This window comes from Ailuropoda melanoleuca, chromosome 14 (assembly GCF_002007445.2).
Source record: "Ailuropoda melanoleuca isolate Jingjing chromosome 14, ASM200744v2, whole genome shotgun sequence".
NCBI lineage: Eukaryota > Metazoa > Chordata > Mammalia > Carnivora > Ursidae > Ailuropoda > Ailuropoda melanoleuca.
The window spans coordinates 29,989,338-30,011,111 of NC_048231.1; the positions used below are offsets into that span (position 1 = coordinate 29,989,338).

The following is a 21,774-nucleotide window of genomic DNA, read 5'->3' on the forward strand; positions in this document are numbered from 1 at the left end:
GGCTTAGTTTCCCTTTATGTGGTCAAAGCAGTGTGCTGTCCCTCCGGAGCTTTTCCAAGAGAGTGTAGCTCTGAGCTCGGAATGTATTGCCCTCTCCTGACTATTGGGGAATGGGTGCTCCCGGAGAGCACACAGAGGTACCTCTTTTGGAATTCCACGTGCTTGTATGTAGGTTTGTAAACTTATACCTTGCCCAGTGCTCTTCCAACACCCCCATAATGGAGCTCACAGTTCCCTCTGTTTAGGTACTACTATCTGGTTTTGAAGTTGCTTCAAGAAACCCAAATGGCTTTCTCTTTAATTCCCACGATGCTCTTCCAGCACACCCCCACACCCGCCTTTCCCCGGCAGGATCGCGTTCCATTCACGCTCTTTCTCGAACAGAGCAAGCCTCGGGTGTCCTGATCCCACAGAATGGGCTCCAGTCAATAAAAGCTAAAAAATACAGAAAACCCACTCCATACAGAGATGCTTATCATTTTATAGTTGCGTAAAAACCTCAAGGAAGATCTCCTATGTAAGCGTTAACAGAAGAAATTATCCACGTATTCAAAATAAGAAAATAGAACGGTAAACACATGTGACAAATAGCAATTTGAGTTATAAATGGTGACCCTGAAGTACTTTTATCTTGGTTATTTTTTTTAACATTTAAATATATTTGTCTAGGAATTGTCTCGTAAAACCAGCACATGAAGGGGAAATTGTGATTATCATTGGTTCAGTATTCAGATTGTCATCTATGAGGCATCTGATTGATACTGAAATTTGACAAGTTCACTTTGTTTCTTGTCATAAATTTTTGGCATATATCACTTGGGTGGATGTTACGTATTTGAAACATAAATGCTGTAAAAATCAATCCCCCCAGCACTACAGCCGTGGCAACAGCTATCAGTGTGTGTCCCGGAAATGGCAATGGCGCTTCGTCCACATAAATCTGCAACAGAAAAAGCACAGTCTTAGCTTTCTGAATCCAGTCATTTAAGACGCTGAACTTCATATGACTTCCATAACAGTGGAGACACTATTAATCAATTTAGCAAACTTCGGCTCAGATACATACAGGCATTCAGCATCCACAAAGCCTAGAAACAGTCTCTGGACAATCTGGCAAGTACCAGTTGGCACACAATACAGAATACAAATTCTATTGTCGTAGGTCTTTAACCGCAGAGGTCGGCAGGATACCTGCACGGCAGGAAAGTGCTCTGTATTCAATTAGAGAGGAAGGACAGAGTGCCGGGAGCACAGTTAGGAGATGCCTGACTGCCAGCGTGACTGGGGAATGCGCTTCCTGAGCTCAGGATCTTGAAGAGTGAGTGGGTTCACTGAAGGCAAGGAGAAGTGGGGCGCCTGGGTGGCTCAGTCCTTAAGCGTCTGCCTTTGGCTCAGGGCGTGATCCCAGCATTCTGGGATCGAGCCCCACGTCAGGCTCCTCTGCTAGGAGCCTGCTTCTTCCTCTCCCACTCCCCCTGCTCGTGTTCCCTCTCTCGTTGGCTGTCTCTCTCTCTGTCAAATGAATAAATAAAATCTTAAAAAAAAAAAAAAGAAGAAGAAGGCAAGGAGAAGAATGGGCATTCCAGGGAGAGGGAACAAGCGTGTGCTCTTTCACGCTGTCATCTTTTTAGAAAATCCTCTCTATGCTAACTTAGGGAGACTTCTGTATATTCAAAATGCTTCCTACACCTGAACGGATAACTAGTAAAAACAAGTTCCGAGAAGAGAGACAGGACTGTTGACAAAGAGGCACAGAAGTGGGGGCATACAGAGAGGTAGTTCGAGCCAGGTGACTTAGGTTTTCTCTGTGAAGTAGGAAGCTAGCTCATATTTTTAGGTAGAAGAAAGTAGAGATGACTGGAACTAGGACAGTGGTGAATATGGGAAAATGCTAAAGGGTCAGTAAGTTGCTTTAGGTTATAGCTCAAGTTAAATGTACCACCACCCTCCCAGCGACCAAAGGAGGTATGCCTTTTCTTAGAAACAGCTGTTGTATGCCATCGATTCTTTCAGAATTTCTCTCAGATTCATTCTTTCCATTCCATGTTCAATACTGCTACTGTGAGCTTTATTACTTCACTTTGTATAAACAAACCACTGAGCCTCCTCTCCGTGCCGTCAATCCATGTTGACATAGTAACATTGCCAGATTCGTCTTTGTAAGACACCCGTCTGTCTATAAAACACTTTTTTATTTTTTTTTAAGTGAGGTTGCTTTATTTGCAGCGAAAAATTTGGACCATACTGAACTGGTAACGGGAAGTGGGGTGTTATAAGCAGCAGAATTGAAAAGGTGGTCCTGGCCAAGTGGTGTGGAAAGCAGTGAGAAGCCATCCTTTCCCTTCTGCACAGTTAAGTATTCTCATGGCAATGAATCAGCTGGCTTAGCCATCTCCTGTTGTACTTTAGAGCCAATGGTGTGTACCCAATGGTACTGGAATTATTGGGAATTTGATAGAAGATATTAGATATGGGATGTGATATTTCACTTGTGGTCTTTGGGGTGGTACTACAAGAAAACAAAAATCTTCCTTTTAAGTTAGACCATCAGAAGAATTTGGATAATTAGCTTTGTTAAGAAAGATCTAATCTGTTTGTGGCCAATGAGAGAGACAATTGTATGCTACGTGTAATTGCAGAAATGAATTTTCTTTTCTATGCTGAAGTTAGAAAGGGCCAGAGGAAACAATTCATTGTAATCATAGTCTATTTGGGTTTTATTTGCATCTTTCTGTTCTGCTTCCTCAGTGTTGAGTATCGCCCCTCTTTGTCCCCACAGCCCTCATGGCTGACAGCAGCTCCTGGGGCTACAAGCTGTTCGCTATCAAGAAAGAGAAATTCATGTCCCAGCATTTGGAGCAAAAATCCTGCGATTCACTCTGACTGGGCTGCTATAGTCCACGTGTCCATTCCTGAACACCTTTTGTCAAAAATGTTTAATAGCTTCTTCCTGCTGACAGGAACATTCTAAGTTTCTCATTATGACCTTTAGGGTCTCCCACAGTTTGACCCTAACCTACCCACTTTCTTATACAGAACCTTGCATTCCAGCCAAATGGATATAAGCCATTCCAGAACTAAGCTTTATGCCTTCTCTTACCGGTGTCTCTGCTGCAGCTGTTCCCTCCACTCAGAATGCCTTCCTTACCCATTTTTGACGTAAAATAAAAATTCAGTCACCTTACCAGACACTAGAAACATTTCACTGTTCAGTTAAGCCATCCATTAAAGAGTAGAAACCCATATCATCACCTCTGAATTCTGTATTCGCCAGCTAAACCACCACCTCCAAAGTTTTTGAAAACAGTTTCTCTTCAAATGTTTCCCCTCCAGTCTTCTTTGACTATCCAAANGTTCAGTTAAGCCATCCATTAAAGAGTAGAAACCCATATCATCACCTCTGAATTCTGTATTCGCCAGCTAAACCACCACCTCCAAAGTTTTTGAAAACAGTTTCTCTTCAAATGTTTCCCCTCCAGTCTTCTTTGACTATCCAAATATTCCACACCATGTCTAAAAAAAGGTTAGACCCCAGAATCATAGAAGAGTATGTTCTAGACACAATGTCTCTTTACTGCCAAAATACTTCAGTTTGTATTTCTTTCTTTTTTTTTTAATGATTTTATTTTTATTTATTCGACAGAGATAGAGACAGCCAGTGAGAGAGGGAACACAAGCAGGGGGAGTGGGAGAGGAAGAAGCAGGCTCATAGCGGAGGAGCCTGATGTGGGGCTCGATCCCAGAACGCCCGGGATCACGCCCTGAGCTGAAGGCAGACTTAACCGCTGTGACACCCAGGCGCCCCTCAGTTTGTATTTCTTAAACACAAAGATCTCAAATAGCCATGGTATAATTACCAAAAGCAAGGCAGTAACACTGAGACAATGTTGTTCTCTAATCTACAGATGCTATTCAAATTTTGTCAATTATCCCAATAATGTCCTTTAAGTTCCGCAAAAATCCCCATTGTTTCAGGATACTTTCAAAAGCAGGTGTCAACAGTCCCAAGAAACTTATACCCTTTTCTCCTGTTTCTTAATGATTCTCTTCCTTTGTTAACTGTACAATCCCTTCCTATCTTTCTTTTATTCATTTTTTGGTTCCTCCTTCATTCCTGAAGCTTTGTTTCCTTCTGTTGACACTTCTTTTCAGCCTGAAGAACTCTTTATGCATTTTTTTAAAAAGAGAAGTTCCGCCAACAGTGGATTATCTTGGTGTTCCTTCATCTAAGAATGTTTTTATTTCTTCTTCATTCCTGAAGGATGTTTTCACTGGATACAGAATTCTGGATTGGCCGTCCTTCCTCCCCACCCAACCCCCTGTTCCTGGTACATTAAAGATGTTGGGCAACTTTCTTCTAGCTTCCATGGTTTCTGAGGAAAAATTAGCAGTCGTTCAAAATATTGTTTACTTACATGGCTTTGTTATTGCCGTTGTTTTGGCTGCTTTCAAGATTTTTTTCTTTATCTTTGATTTTCAGTAGTTTGACTATGATATGTTTAGGCAGGATCTCTATATCTTGCTCTGGATTCACTAAGCATCTTAAATATGTAAATTTATGTCTTCACCAAATTTGGGACATTTTCAGCCTTTATTATTTCCTCCTCTTCTCCCCCTTCTCCTTCCCCTCTCCCTTTCTCTTCCCCTCCCCCATCTCTGACTCCTCCCACCTCACCTCCCTCTCCTCACATTCCTCTTCCTTCTCCTCCTCCTCCCCCTCTTCCTCCTTCTTTTTCCTGCATCAATCCCTTTTTCCTGTCCTTCATGGACTCTGGGGACATAAAGGTCAGACTTTTGATACTATCACATAGATCTCTGAGGCCATTCTTCTTAAAGTCTTTTCTTCAGAGCGGATTTCTACTGATTTGTTTTGAAATTCACTGATTTTTTTTCTCTGCATATTTGTTCTGCTAGCAAGTCTATCCAGTGATTTTTAAATTTTAAATATTGTATTTTTCAGTTCTAAAATTTCCATTTGGTTCTTTTTTATGGCTTTCATTTCTCTGCTGAGAATTTCTTCCTTTTCCTTTTCAGTCATTTCAAAAGTGCTTACCTTTACCTCACAGAGCCTGGTTAGCACGGCTGGTTTAAAACATCTGTCTGATCGGTTCATTCACCATCAACTGCTAATTGTCTTTTCTTTTGAGAACTGATTCTAGTTTCTTAGTTATTGGCATACTGAGTAATTTTGGATTTATCCTGGACATTTAAGATGTTTCTATTGTGAGACTCTGAGTCCTATTAAAAATTCTCTGGAAGGGTGCCTGGGGGGCTCAGTCAGTTAAGCGTCTGCCTTCAGTTCAGGTCATGATCCCAGGGTCCTGGGATTGAGCCCCATGTCAGGCTCCCTGCTCAGCAGGGGGCCTGCTTCTCCCTCTGCCTCTGCTCCTTCTCCCTGCTTGTACCCTCTCTCTCACTTTCTCTCAAATAAATAAATAAAATCTTTTAAATATTAATTAATTAATTAAATTTTAAAACTAATTTAAAAAATTAAAAATTCTCTGGAAAATGTTGGGGTTTTTGTTTGTTTCAGCAGTTGGCCACACTGGTTGAGTTCAGATCAAGTTATGCTTTACACTCTGTGGTGGCTCCAGCGTCAGTTCAGTTTGAAAACTTTGGCTATGCTCTTGTGTCTTTCTGGTTCCTGTGTCACTCAGGGGTTAGTCTAGAAGTTAAGTGGTGTTTATACTGCAGGCTTACTTTGAAACCTTGGCTATGCATCTTTGTTTTTGTTTTTTTGAATGATTGTATTTTCACCAATTTTATTTTGTCTTATCTTTTACTTTTTTTTACATTCTGTTTAGTTAACACACATTTACAGCAGTGTGGATCCATTACTGGGGCTGGCCTTAAGACAGGGTCAGGACAGAAAAAGGAGAGAGGTGGGGAAAGAGGGAGGAGGGGGAGAAGGAAACAGGAAGGAAAGAAGGGAGGGGGAGAGACAGGGATCTAGTTTTTGATAATGTGATAACAGTATTATAATGAATGAGTCATTAATCCATTTAATCAAATCCCCATTCCTTCTCACCCCACCTCCCCCACAGGTAGCAAATGTTATTATATGAAGAAGCATAATTGAATTTTTGCACACCATGGTGTAATTTGGGGAGACTATTTTGGTTCCCAAATCTTTCAGATCTTGATAGCTTTTGGCGTATTAAGACTCTACCGTTAAAATGAAGATAATCAGGAAGATTGTAATGGAAACTAAAATGTTATAGACATATGTTTCTTTGGGGGCGTGGGGTGAGAGGAAAGGTGGCAGAAGTCTGAAAACTGAGTTAAAAATGGAAGATGGAGAGAGAACAAAAACAAATCCAGGCACTTATTAAAATTTTCCCACTATTGATGGGTCCTGCTACGTGTCATACACTCTACTTTCATCATTACTGACAATGTCACTCCCATTTCCAGGATCCCGTCTCCAGGCCTTGTCCATCACACATATTATGCCATTTTTCTCTTTCCTGTCTCTTGCACTGACACTTGTCATATTACTTCCCCAGCCATCGCCCATCAGTACCTTGTGCATTTACTATACCTGAAATTCTTCAACTAAGTTACAAAAAGTGACCCCCGGAACCACGGACACTCTGAAGTGAAAAAGCTCAGAGCCCTGTGGAAAAAACACACCCAGTCATTAGCAGCGTGGGCACACATGTTCTTTAAGTTAAAATACACAGGCACTTGCCCTATAAATGTTGCACAGAAAATTCCAATCCCCTTCCTAAGGCTCTTGGGCATCTACTTCATGTATCAAAATAAAAATGAAGGAAGGAGGATAATAGCTGAAACTTCTTTTTAGAGTGAGGAAACATAAACATAAAAACTAACATGGCCTTGACAAGTAATTTGGGCTAATCCTCACACTCATGGTTTCGATGTGTCCCCTCATTTTTATTGGCTTTTATAAGTAACTACCTAGATTATATCAACTTCATGTGTTCTTACGGACAGTTGGAACCAGAAGACATACCTGTGTACATCTAGATGAAGGATACCAAACCCATTTTATTTCCTAAATTTTAGAAATACCTTTTTTCCTCCACCTTGAAAAATAGTCATTAGTTTTGCCTATCAGCTCAAAGAATAGTAAGTTAATGTTAAATTCAACTTTCAGATACCTTTAGAAATAATAATATCAAGAGAAAGGGAGGAAAATAAACATCCTCCATATACTTTAAAGATGCAATTTCTACAATTGACGGATATTTATACTTTAAAACTTAAACCAATCTTAGTTTAGACATATATGTTTTCTTTCAACTCAAAACAGGATAAACAAAAGTGCTGTCAACTCACCTTTATACTTAAGTTGAGGCCTAAAGGATTATACACTGGAGCATTAAGATGTGATTCTAAGTAATTTTTCAACTTTTTTACATTTTCTGGTACACTGTGCTCTAAAAGAACATGAAGTAGATTTTAAGCACACTTATGTTATTTTCACATTTTGCATTAAATTTGCTACATAATTAAGGTACAATGAAGGATCTCACTCTGCGACATGGCTAAGTTATCCCAGACTTTTGGTTTGACTTGACTACATACAAAATATATTTAGGGAAAATTAGACCTTGTAGCTAACATTGCAGCTACTCAAGGACACTGTCAGGAAGGACAAGGCCTCTGGGGCGCTTGTATGGCTCAGTCCGAAGAGTCTGACTCTTGATTTCAGCTCAGGTCATGATCTCAGGATTGTGAGATGGAGCCTCATGTTGGCCTCCAAGCTAGGCAGGAGGCAGGGAGCCTGCTGAACATTCTCTCACTCCCTCCGCCCTTCCTCCGCTCCTGCTCATGCACTCGGGCACATGTACTCTCTAAAAAAAAAAAAAAAAGGACAAGACCTCTGACCACCTTATTCAGGCTGACCTTTCCTTCCAGCCCTATGCTCATGACCAGTCTTAACCTGCACATAGTTTGTATCTTTGGCAAGGAGATAATTCACCCTTAGAGGTTGCTAATAATTTTCAATAAGGTGGCAGAAAACTTTCACAATAGGATCATTTAAATCTTTTCTAAAATATGTGATCAGGTATTCTTCCTTTCCTTACAATTCTTTCTAAAATCAGATTTATAATGTAGGGGTTAGCAATTGCAGTGGTATAATGGTACAGGAGAGCTAAGGCGGAAGAAGCTCTGATGGTAGCATTCCCAATTTCCATGGTGTAAATAGTCTCACCATGGCTAATTTCAAGCTACTAATGGCTTAACACCTGGTACACAAAATGTTTGAATATTTAACAATCAGTGCTCCACATTAGTCTCCAGCACACCACAGAAAATGGGGATGTTAGTTAAAACAAAATATTTAGTAGTTTTCTTTGCTAGATTTTCATCTCTAGAATGCATATACCAGGCAGAGTAAAACTCATTAAATACCCAATGTCTGGATAATTGGTAACAGATCAATGGCTGATCAAAATTTCATTCAATTGTATCTATGTATTTATCTGTCTACCTACTGATTGGGCGATTACCTCAAAGTATTTATAAACATAAAATATGCAGGAAAAAGTTGTATATTCAAGGTAAAATTGAATTGTGGTAAATTGCATTTTTCATTTTTTAAAAAGATTTTATTTTATTATTATTATTAATTTTTTTAATAGGCTACATGTTCAGCATGGAGCCCAACATGGGGCTTGAGCTCACTACCCTGAGATCAAGACCTGAGCCAAGATCAAGAGTCAGATGCTTAACCGACTGAGCTACCTGGGTGCCCCAAAGATTTTATTTTTAAGTAATATCTACACCCAATGTGGGGTTCAAACTTATAACCCCAAGATCAAGAGTCACATGCTCTACTGACTGAGCCAGCCAGGTGCCCCTCATTTTTCTTATTTGAAAAAAAAAAACCTTCTGCATCTTTTAAATTATTTTACCATAGAATTTTGAAGAAACTTTGCTTGTATAATTAGAAGATAGATTCTTTTTTTTTTTTCCTTAAAGTTTTATTTATTTAAGTAATCTCTATACCCAGTGTGAAGCTTGAACTCATGACCCTAAGATCAAGAGTCGCATGTTCTTCAGACTGAGCCAGCCTGGTGCTCCTAGAAGACAGGTTCTATAGGCTATCTGGCCATACCTTTTAGAACTTCCCTGTAATATTGCAAAAGCAGTTCAAAGAGACAACTAGACCAACATGTAACACAAATTCAATCATTTTGGCTACTCATCTACAAAATGGCTTTCAAATGTTTTATGGTTCAAATTCTTCAAAATGCTTTTATGCCATGGAATCCAGGGCACTGAAAGTAATAATGAAATACGTGGGAGACAAGAGGAGGAGAGAGAATAGCAACGTGCCAGTTGATTTAAATTCTTCTCCAAAGAGGGGCGCCTGGGTGGCTCAGTCAGTTAGGCGTCCAACTCTTGGTCACTCCTTCTGTAAACAGGTTTTATAAGCCACTTACCTAGGTAATAACAACATTAATTATAAGACAAAATAACTGTAGAAGAAAGCAAACCCTACGTAGTTTCCAGTTTTCCCTCCTATTCACTTCAGTCATGGTAACCAGATATGGAGTTTCCACTGGGGTATGTCCATTCTCACTGTAAATTCCCAAAGAAACTGGATATTGTGTAACTGGAAACTTAAAACGAGGAACCTAAAATTCAAATTCCAAGGATGAATGTCAATTTGGAAAATTCAAGACTAATTTCATTTCCTCATAAAGAGTGAATAGATACATTTCCCCAAGAGTTTGGCCATTCTAAATGACATGTGCCTCTTAGGGTTCCCACTTTCTCAGCACATGAAAAACAATCTATCTTACAGTAGAATGAACGTGAACTCCAAAAGTAATACACAAACATTGCGGTAACTAAATTTGTAACTTTCTTTTGGCCCTTTTCAGGAATTTGCTATGATGGTATTCAAACTTTTTTGGCTAATTCATATTTCATAGGGCACTGCATGAATTGGATCTTGCCCACCTCCCTTCCACCCCTCTCCCGGCCAGCCATGATCTTTCAGCCACATTCTTGAAGCTCAGGCTCTGGTGTCAGAGTTCAAATCTAGCTCTCTCATGTATTAATGATGCGATCTTTGGCAAATTACCTGGCTTGTCTGTGCCTCAAATTAAATGAGACAAAGCATGGAGAATGCTTAGAGCAGTGTTTAATAGATAGTACCTGCTCAAGAAATATTATTGTAATTCAGTGAAAGGAGAGTTGCAAGGGGTATATGTAACCTCCCTCATAATTCACTGCTAACACTATGCTTGATATGGTATTAAGTGATTTTATCTTTATATAAAGGCTATATATATATAGATAGATAATGCTATTATATAGTCTTACAAGGCCTTGAAATAGATCCCCTTGAAAGTTATATTAAGTGCACATTTAACTTAGGTTAGGCAAACACCAATATCCATCCAACACACCTTTGAATGCTTTGAGACTAACAGAATAAAATATTTGACACAGAACCCATTCTCTTAACCAACATGCTATGCTGACTTCTATTTTGTCACTACTACCAAACTGAACTCCTTGATTACAAGGACTTCAACTTCTATATTCCCAGTACTGGTACGCATTAGATACTCAATAATTTCTGAACGAATCAATATCCATCGTAATCTAGTGTAGTGTATGACAGGTTACAAACTGTTTTCATACGGACACACGTGTGTGCATCGTTGTAAGAACCCCGTGAAATGGACAGTGTGGTGCAGGTTTTCTATTTTGCAGAGGTGGTTCATTACCTCGTTTAGGGACATTTAAATCCAGATCTTCCTAGCTCTGTGTCCTGTTTATTTCTATGTCATAATAAGACATTATTTCCACGTCTTAACTTCCATGTTTAATCAAAATGCACACTTTAAAATCTTATATTAATATGAAAGTACTTTGTCTTCAGGCAATTAAAAATTACCTTACCTTTTCTCTGCAATCTGAGAATGCAACAGCATGTGAAAACTTCTGATCATTTGTGCAATTACACTCCTCCCGAGTAGACATGTTAGCGCACTGTTTGAATTTCCCAGATCTCTGCAAATAGAACATACGTTGACTTGCTTTTCTTGTGGCAGGACATCTGCAAATTGAGTAAATGCTCACTATTTGTTTCCCAAATGAATAAAATCCCTGAGAGGTTAAGGGCAGGAAAAAGTCCATTAATAATGGACTAACAGTACAGTATTTCTGAATTTTGTTTCCTCACTTGGTAATTTGAACTCAAGCATCCGCTGCTTGCCTGGTTGATGATTAACATGCATGGGACCTGCAAAGCCTGTGTTACTCTGAATGCAGCACATCGCAGGCATGAAGGCAGAGACCTAGACAGAGCAGATGTGATGCTATGGGGCTGTGGGCTCTATGCAACCCTCTCCAAGCCCACTGTTTCACACTTGCCTTTCTTTGTGGCGTTCAGTGATGCCATTTAAAATCTCCATTATAACTGTCCATTTGTCATTCATTTTTTATTTGATCACTCTTGCTAGAGATTGGTTTTTGATTTCGGTAATCAACTCTATTTTTTTAAATGTTATTCTTCCTTTTCCTTTTTTTTTAGGATGATCATCCGCCCCCCCCAGCTTCTTTTTTTCTTCTTTTTATTGAGACAAAATTCACCATTTTAACCGTTTTCGTGTGTACAATTTGGTGAGTTTTAGTACATTTGCAATGTTGTTCAATCATCACCACTAATTCCAGAACACTTTCATCACCCTAAATGGAAACCCTATACCTATTAATAGTTATTCCCCACTGGGTCTCCTGTTTGGCTCAGTCAGTGGAACATGCAACTTTTGATCTCAGGATTGAGTTTAAAGCCCCATGTTGGGTGTAGAGATTACTTAAAAATAAAATCTTAAAAAAAAATAGTTACTCTTCATTTCCCCCTTCCCCCAGCCCATCTATTCATTCTGTTTTTCTATCTCTATGAATTTTCCTATTCCAGACATCTTATGTAAGTGGAAATATACAATATGTGGCCTTTTGTGCCTGTTTTCTTTTGTTCAAATATTGTTTTTGAGGTTCACCCATGCTGCGGCATATGGCAATACTTCATTCCTTTTTATGACTGAGTAATATTCCATTGTGTGGATATTGCCTATTTTGTTTATCCATTTGTCAGTTCATGGATATTTGGTTGTTTCCCCTCTTTGGCTATTATGAATAACGCTGGTATAAATTTTCCGTTTGAACATACATTTCCGATTTTTTTTGGATGTATATCTAGGAATAAAATTGCTGGGCTGTAGAGGAATTCTATATGTTTAACTTTCTGAAAGCCTGCCAAAATGTTCACCACAACATTCTGAAATAGCTACACTATTTCATATTCCCCTCAGCAATGTATGAGGGTTCCAATGTCTCCACATCCTCACCAACATTTGTCATTTTCCATTAAAAATAGTATTATAGGCATCCTAATGGGTGTGAAGTGGTATCTCATTGTGATTTTGGTCTACATTCACATGAGGACTGACGACATTGAGCATTGTTCATGGGATTGTTGGCCGTCCGTATATCTTCTTCGGAGGACTGTCTATTCAGAGACTTCATGTATTTCTGACTGGCTGGTTTGTCTCTTTGTTGTGGAGTTGGAAGAGATCTGGAGATAGTCTGGATACTAGATCCTTATCAGATATATGAATTGCAAATACTCTCTCCCATTCAGTGAGTGTGTTTTCACTTTCTTGACAGTGACCTTTCATCCACACACAGAAGTTTCTAATTTTGATGAAGTTCGATTTATTTATTTCTCTGTCGTTGCTTGTGCTTTAGGGTCATATTTCACAAATCATGACCTCATCCAAAGAGACAAAGGTACACCCTTGTACTTCCTTATAAGATTTTTGTGTTTTAGCTCTTACATTTATTTTCAATCCATTTTAAGTTAATTTTTGCATATGGCGCAAGATAGGTGTCCAAATTCAACCTATTGAATGTAGGTATTCATTCAGTTGTCATGGCACCGTTTATTAAAAAACCTATTCTCTCTCCTTTGAGTGGCCTTGGCACACATGTCGAAACTCAATTGACCACAGATGTATGGGTTTATTTCTGATTTCTCAGTTCTATTCCATGGATATATATGTCTGTCCTTATGCCATCATCACACTGTTTTGATTACTATGGTTTTATAGTTACATTTAGGTTTTCAATCCATTTTAAGTTAATTTTTGCATATGGCGCAAGATAGGTGTCCAAATTCAACCTATTGAATGTAGGTATTCATTCAGTTGTCATGGCACCGTTTATTAAAAAACCTATTCTCTCTCCTTTGAGTGGCCTTGGCACACATGTCGAAACTCAATTGACCACAGATGTATGGGTTTATTTCTGATTTCTCAGTTCTATTCCATGGATATATATGTCTGTCCTTATGCCATCATCACACTGTTTTGATTACTATGGTTTTATAGTAAATTTTGAAATTGGGAAGTGTGGGTTCTTCAACTTTGTTTTCTTTTTTCAAGATTGTTTTGGCTGTTCAGAGTCTCTTGAAATTCCTTATGAATTTTAAAATCAGCTTTTACATTCATGCAAAAAAGGCATTTGGAATTTTAATAGGGAATGCATTTAGTCTGTAAATCAGTTTGGGGAGTATTGCCACTGTAAGAATATTAAGTCTTCCAAACACAAACGTGAGATCTTTCCCACGTTTAACTCCCCTTTAACTTCTTCAACTATGTTTTGCAGCTTTCAGTGTCCAAGTTCTGTATTTTCTTGGCTATATTTATTCCTAAATACTTTATTATTTGTGATGTAAATGGAATTATTTTCTTAATTTCACTTTTGTTCATTTTAGTATACAGAAATACAATTTTTTTGTGTGTATTGATCTTGTATCCTGCAATTCTTTTTTAAACTCTAAGTTTTTTCTTTGTTTTTGTGGGTTCTTTAAAATTATATATATTATTAATATACATATACATATTATATATAATTATAACATATATATATCTCATGTCATCTGTGAATAGAGATCATTTTATTTCCTCCTTTCTAACCTGGATGCTTTTTACTTCTTTTTCTTGCCTAATTGCCCTGGCTAGAACAAGCAGTCCAATACTGAATAGAAGAGGCATGAGCCTTGCCTTGTTCTTGATCTTAAGGGCAAAGATTTTAATCTTCCACATTAAGTATGATGTTAGCAGTGGGTATTTCACAGATACCCTTTATGAGATTGAGGAAGTTACCCTTTATTTCTAGTTTGTTGAGTGCTTTTATCATAAAAGGTCACTGGATTTTGTCAAAAGCATTTTCTGCATCAGTTGAGATGATCATGTGTATTTCCCCTTTGTTCTACTAATAGCGGTGTATTATAGTGACTGATTTCTTATGTTAAGCCACCTTTGTGTTCCTGGGACAAATCTCACTTGGTCACGGTATATGATCGTTCTACCATGCTGTTGAATTTGGTTTGGTAGTATTGTTGTGGGTTTTAGGTCTCTATATTCATAAAGGATATTGGTTCGTAATTTTCTTGCAATGTCTTTATCTGGCTTTCGTATCAGGGTGATGATGGGCTCTTAGAATCAGGAAGTGTTTCCTTCTCTTATATTTTTGGAAAAGTGTGAGAACTATTGGTGTTAAATTTTCTTTAATGCTTGGTGGAATTCACTAATGAAGCCGTTTGATCTTTTTTTTTGTTGGGAGGTTTTTGATTACTGACTGACTCAATCTCTCTACTTGTCTTAGAGTTATTGAGATTTTCTATTTCATTTTCAGTCAGTTTAGGTAATTTCTGTTTTTTCATTTAATCCCTGCAGCTAGGTCCATCTGTGATTTCACTGAATGGTTTCTTGAATTCAAATAAGAACTGGTTTGTATGTTCAAAAATTATTTACCTTTGACTTAGGAAATAGGTTTCTTGGTATAGGTTTGCTGGGATCTGCATGGTAAAAATTGTCTGTGAGTGGAATAGCAATTCCCATATTAGATGGAGGCCTGTAGTTTATCTGTAAGTGATTAAGTAAAGAAAACATGTAATTCATGATTATTTACTAAGTCTTTAACTTAAAAATCTTGATTTTTCAGAAAAGCATTCAAAGCAAACATTTCATTTTTAGTTCCAGGCACGAGAGTAAATTTCTATTCTCCCTGCACTCCCTACATCTTATTTTTCTGGGAGTTCAACAACCTTAGCCCATGGCAATATAATTGTTTAGAACTTGTAAATAAGTGAAAAACATTTTTAGTATGTAAAATAGCTACCATAAAGTAAATGCAAGAAAGTTTCAATACCTTATAAAAAGTCTGAGTGATGTATTTAGTAAATAAATCTTCAAGTTTGGTCAGTTGCCTTTTTTTGTCACAGAGAAAATCATAAATAATAAGTTCATCAGCAAAGAATAATAATGCATGCTTTTTAAAGTGTCACAAATTCTGACAAGGCAGAAATTAAAACTGGAACTACATCAAAATGGAACCAGTAAGATGGAACCAGGACAGGTCAACATAATGGCAGATTAACTGTATATAGCACAGAAGCCCCAAGGTTATACCACTAATATAGCATAACATAGTTTTTTTAAAAATGGTGAGACTGAGTTACCAGGAAAGGTCATTATTTCAGGAAGTGTTGGCATTTTAGAAATAAATAATTGTTGGGGCGCCTGGGTGGCACAGCGGTTAAGCATCTGCCTTCGGCTCAGGGCGTNGACATAGCATAACATAATTTTTTAAATGGTGAGACTGAGTTACCAGGAAAGGTCATTATTTCAGGAAGTGTTGGCATTTTAGAAATAAATAATTGTCACATCCTCAAGAGGACAGGAAGATTGAACAATAACTGGAGTGTTCTGTGCCTCCAGGAAAGAAATGCTAAGACTGGATGGCCAGCCAATCACACAAAAGTAATAAATCAAGGGTAGCCTTAAAACAATCTGCTTAGGTTTCTTACCGGCAAAGTTTTGATCATATTGAAACCCTGACTGTCTTTGTGAACGCCGCTAATCCAGTCTTCCAGTGGGATAAGCTCACTAGGAATGTGATGCATAGATTTGAGATAACTGCAGCTGTTTTTCAACGTTGGCACGACTGTTGTGACAAAGCACTCCGTAGATGCTCCCCAGATAACTAATGCCAATGAGGTCGAACCCTGAGAACATGCAAAGAAACGAAGGTTATTGAAAGTGACTGTTAAATTACCACTTCAACTTCCTTGCTGGTTATGGGTGTAGTGATCCGAAGGGGCACCTGCACCCCAATATTGATAGCAGCAATGTCCACAGTAGCCAAACTATGGGGAAGAGCCCAGATGTTCACTGACAGATGAATGGATAAAGAAGATGTGGAATATATATACAATGGAATATTCCTCAGCCATTAGAAAGGATGAAATCTTACCATTTACATTGACATGGATGGAACTGGAAGGTATTATGCTGAGGGAAACAAGTCAATCAGAAAAAGACAATTACCACATAGTTTCGCTCAGATGAGGAATATAAGAAACAGCGCAGAGGAAGGGGGATTAAGTCCTGCATCAGACTCTGCACTCACTGGGGAGTCTGCTTGTCCCCCTCCATCTCCCTCTGGCCCTCCCTTCACACATGCTCTCTGTCTCTCTCAAAACAAATCAATAAATTTTTTTTAACGTAGAAATACTAATAACTGTGGTGATGTTGTGGACTCCGGTACCTCTATCCCCATACTCTATAGCCATTAAAAATGATACGTTTTAAGAATTTTTTTACCAAAATACATTGAACCAGAATCTATGCAGGAAGGAAGCAAACATAAGAATCCAAAATGTTGGACATTCTATACCACAACTGATCTGATTTCTACAATTCAATGGCAAATGAAGAAAATGGACTAGTACCTAAGACCCTTAAAGAAAAAATAATCACATACTATGAGAATCTTGTTTGGCTCCCAATTCAAACAAAACAACTGTAAAAATATTTTTGAGAAAATTGGAGAAATTTGATTATGGACTAGGTTTTGTAGGATACCGAGGAAATTAAGTTTTAGGAACAACAATGGCATGATCATGGTTATATGAGAGATAATGCACATATTTTTTAGAGATATATATTGAATCACACAAGGAGGGAAATGACACGACGTTTGCTTTCATTCTAAAATATCTCAGACTATAAAACAAAACCAAAAGGTGGGGGGAGGATGATAAAACAAAAGTAGCAAAGTCTTGACTATCGTTTGAGAACTAAGTACATGGAAATTCTACTTTGGTCTATGAATGAAAGTCTTCATGATAAAGACAATTTTGGAATATGTAGAAAAATATTTAGTGACTCAAAAGGATTAAATCATAGTTAAGTGGAAGGGGCAACATGTTTCAAGTGTGTATACAATGCTTTCCCAGTTCTAGGGAAAAAAGAAAAAAAATGCTGTCAGTTCATAGTGATTGAGCATTTTCCACGTGCCAGACATTTAGATGCACTGCTTGAATGATCACATTGAATTCTCAGCATTCTCAAAAACTACCCTGTGAGGTGTGTCTTGTCATTATCATATTCATTTTGTAGATGACTAAAATTAGCCATGGTAAATTCCCAGGCAGCACCAGAAGTGAGATCTATACCAGGAAGTCTTGTCCAAACCTTGCTCGTTGAGCCTCTGTTCTGTAATGCTAAAATTTTATTTATTTGTCAGAGAGAGAGAGAGAGAGGAAACAAGTGGGGGGAGAGGCAGGTAGAGGGAGAGGGAGCCCAATGCTGGACTCGATCCCAGAACCCCGGGATCATGACCTGAGCTGAAGGCAATGCTTGACTGAGCCACCCAGACATCCCTTGTAATGCTATACTGCCTTTTTGTAATTCCCCAAATGTTAAAAGTGTTTAGTCATTCTTGAGAGGTAGGATTATGTGTAATTTTCCCTTCTTTCTTTTAGTTTATATTCTGTTTTCCATAATTAGTAGACTTCCTTGTAATTAAAGAAAAATCTTACTTGACGTAAAGCTTTGCTCGCTGCAGAAATTTTCATTACATAACTATCGGTATCATCAAAAGAGCCTTCAGCTTTAACTTCCAACAGATTTGCGTTTCCAACAATGACTTTCAGTAGTGGTATTTCGAGTGTTTGAACACCTATGGAAACAAGGCTAAAGGTTAAAATTAAATCATTGTGTCTCGATTGTACTAAAGAAAAATCTGGAAACCAGAAAAGAAAAAAAATTAAATCATGAAAATTGTCAACAATTTCATAATGACTAGCTAGCTCATCAGGATTCTAGAACACCTACAGAATCTATTATGAAGGCTTCATAATGGCTACAAATACAGTTAAGCATTTATATAGAGTTATCTTTGATGGCTCTTAGAAAAATTTAACTTCACAAATATTTTCTCACAGAAGTATTGCTCCTCTCCATTTCTCATTCTTCAGCCAAGGTCTCAAACGCATGGAGAGGTCACTTGGACAGTACCGGTCGCACTGAGCTGAATGGCTCAGTGAAGAAACTAAAGGATGCACGCTCAATTTCAAGAGTTATCAGCCCACTGTTGGCAAGACAAAACGAGGCAGGTAACATGAACTGTCATCAGGCCAGCTTCTGTCTGCAGGCCACCTGCTGGCCATCCCTCCATACTGAGAAATTTACTAGAAGAAGAGATTTGACAGACCATGTAGTCTATCTGCCATCTTTACTAATCAGTAAATCAGGGTTGAGAAGTAGGAAATGATTTGCCCGAAGTCTCATCTGCAGCCGTTTCCCTTAACCCAAAGCGAGCTGGCTAGTGCTTCCTCAACTGTCGCTAGGTATTTTTGTTAAAATGCAGATTCTGATTTACCAGGGTCCGCAGAGGGGGCTAAGGCTGTACGTCCTCCTCCTCAGCTGTACTGAGGCATAACTGATGAAGAGAATTGTATATAAAGTATATAATGTGATGATTTCATATATATATATATATATATGTGTATGTATATACACACACACACACACACTGTGAAATGATCACAATTAACACATCCACCACCTCATAGTTACTTTGTGTGTGTAGTGAGAACATATAAGATCTACTCTCTTAGCAAATTTCAAGTATACAATACGGTNGTATATGTATATATACACACACACACTGTGAAATGATCACAATTAACACATCCACCACCTCGTAGTTACTTTGTGTGTGTAGTGAGAACATATAAGATCTACTCTCTTAGCAAATTTCAAGTATACAATACGGTATTATTATATTATTAATTAATTTTTTTTTGGAGAGAGTGTGGGGGCAGGGAAGGGAGAGAGAGAATCTTAAGCAGGCTCCACACCCAGCACAGAGCCTGAAGCAGGTGTCAATCTCACGACCCTGAGATCATGACCTGAGACAAAATCAAGAGTCGGATGCTTAACTGACTGAGCCACCCAGGCGCCTCCGGTACAGTATTATTAACTATATGCCCCATGGCATATGTTACATCCCCAGAACTTACTCGTTTTACAACAAGAAGTTTGTATCCACTGACTGACATCTGTCCCATTTTTTTTCCCACTCCCTAACCCCTGGCAACCAGCATTTATTCTGCTCTCTATTTCTGTGAGTTAGAATTTTAAAAATTAGATTCCACATCTGAGTGAGGTAATACAGTTCTTATTTATCTCTGTGTGGCTTATTTCACTTAGTATATCCTCCACGTTCATCCCTGTTGCTGCAAATGGCAGAATTTTCTTCTTTTTATGGCTTAATAGTAATCTCTCTCTCTCACACACACACACACACGCACATGCACACACACACACACACCATGTTTTCTTTATCCATTCTTGCATCAACCGACACTTAGGTTGTTTCTGTATCTTGCCTATTATAACCTGCAATAGACATGGGATTGCAGATATCTCTGAGAAACTGATTTTGTTTCCCCCAGGTATATACCCAGAAGTGGGATTGCTGGATCATATGGTAGTTCTATTTTTAATTTCTTAAGGAACTTGCATACTGTTTTCCACAGTGGCTGCACCAGTTTACATTTCCACCAATGGGGTATGAGGGCTCCCTTTTTGTCCACAACCTCACCAACGCTTGTCATCTCTTATCTTTTTGATACCTGTCATTCTAACAGGTTTGAGGTGATACCTCACTGTGGTTTTGATTTGCATTTTCCTAATGATTTGTGATGTTGAACACTTTTTGCTGTATTTGTTGGCCATTCATATGTCTTCTTTGAAAAATGCCTATTCAGGTTCTTTGCCCATTTTTTAATTGCATTATTTGTGGGGGTTTGTTTGGTTTTTGCTATTGAGTTGCATGAGTTCGTTATACCTTTTAGATATTAACCCCTTATCTGGTATATGGTTTGCAAATATTTTCTCCCACTCCATAGGCTGTCTTTTCATTTTGCTGGTTTCCTTTGCTGTGCAGAAGCTTTTCAGTTTGATGTAGTCCCACTCATTTACTTCTGTTTTTGCTGCCTTTGATTTTTGTGTCATATCCAGAAAAGTCAGTGCCAAGACCAAAGTCAAGGATCATTCCTCCTTTGTTTTCTACTAGGAGTTTTACGGTTTTAGGTCCTACATTTAAGCCTTTAATCCATTTCATTAATTTCTGTGAGAGGTGTAAGATAAGCGTTCAGTTTCATTCTCTTGCCTGTGATTATCCAGTTTTCCCAACATCGTTTATTGAAGACACTATCTTTTTCCCACTGTGTGTTCTTGGCTTCCTTGTCAAAGATTAATTAATCATATATGTGTGGGTTTATTTCTGGGCTCTCTATTTTACTCCATTGGGCTACGTGTATGGTTTTTATGCCAGTACCGTAATGTTTGGATTCATATAGTGTTGTAATAGAGTTTGAAATCAAGGAGTGTGATGCCCCCAGTTTTGTTCTTCCTAAAGACTGCTTTAGCTATTCAGGATTTTTAATGTGATATATGACATTAACATAATGAAGGGTACAAATCATTGATCATCGCAATAGATGTAGAAAAAGCATTCAACAACATTCAACATCCATCCATGATAAAAACTCTTGATAAATTTGGTGTAGAGGGAATGGATCTCAACACAATAAAGGTCATATATGACAAGACCATGGCTAACTTCGTACTCATATGCCATCATACTTATCATACTCAAAGCTTAAAACTTTGCCTCTAAGATCAGGAATAAGACAAGGATGCTTACTCTTGCTACTTCTGTTCAACATGGTACTGGAAGTCCTACCCAGAACAATTAGGCAAGAAAAAGAAATAAAAGGCAGCCAAATCAGAAAGGAAGAAGTAAAATTGTCTCTGTTTGCAGATAACAGGATCTTATATAGAGATAACTGAAGTTGCAGGATATGGAATCAAAATACAAAAATCAGCTGTGTTTCTGTATACTAACAATGAACCATCCAAAAGAGAAATTAACAATCTCATTTACAATAGCATTGAAAAGAATAAAATACGTAGGAATAAATTTAACCAAGGACCTAAAAAACCTGTACACTGAAAACTATGAGACATTAGTGAAAGAAATCGAAGAAGACACAAATAAATGGAAAGATAACCCGTGTTCATAAATTGCAAGAATATTGTTAAAATGTTTGTACCTACAGACTCAATGCAATCCATACCAATATTCCAATAGGGTTTTTCGAAGAAATAGAAAAAACATCCCTAAAATTTGTGTGGAACCACAGAAGATTCTGCACTTCTAACAAGCAGCCAGGTGCTGCTGATGTGGTTGGTCTAGGCACCCACACTTCAAGTAGCATGCAGGCTTTGCTTCACAAAGAGGCAACTGAGTTCATACACTGATGACTATTTGCTTCCATCAGGCTGAATGAGTAAAACTGTACCATTCAACAATGAATTTGATATATTTTTAAAGATTTTTTTTTTTAAATTTCTTTATTCG

The 21,774-nt window shown here is 38.1% G+C and overlaps 1 protein-coding gene across 1 annotated transcript in view; it reads right to left on the reverse strand.

Annotated features, from left to right (window-relative positions):
• Positions 1 to 619: 619 nt before the first annotated feature.
• CATSPERB (cation channel sperm associated auxiliary subunit beta) overlaps positions 620 to 21,774 on the reverse strand; it is an 81,604-nt gene continuing 60,449 nt past the window's right edge. Inside the window, exons 14-21 of the mRNA XM_034643053.1 lie at positions 17,882 to 18,021; positions 15,866 to 16,063; positions 14,811 to 14,921; positions 10,891 to 11,001; positions 9,476 to 9,611; positions 7,303 to 7,403; positions 6,542 to 6,616; positions 620 to 940 (exon numbers count right to left, since the gene is read on the reverse strand). Coding sequence (XP_034498944.1) covers positions 737 to 940; positions 6,542 to 6,616; positions 7,303 to 7,403; positions 9,476 to 9,611; positions 10,891 to 11,001; positions 14,811 to 14,921; positions 15,866 to 16,063; positions 17,882 to 18,021 — 1,076 coding nt within the window. The 3' untranslated portion in view covers positions 620 to 736. The remainder of the gene's footprint in view (positions 941 to 6,541; positions 6,617 to 7,302; positions 7,404 to 9,475; positions 9,612 to 10,890; positions 11,002 to 14,810; positions 14,922 to 15,865; positions 16,064 to 17,881; positions 18,022 to 21,774) is intronic.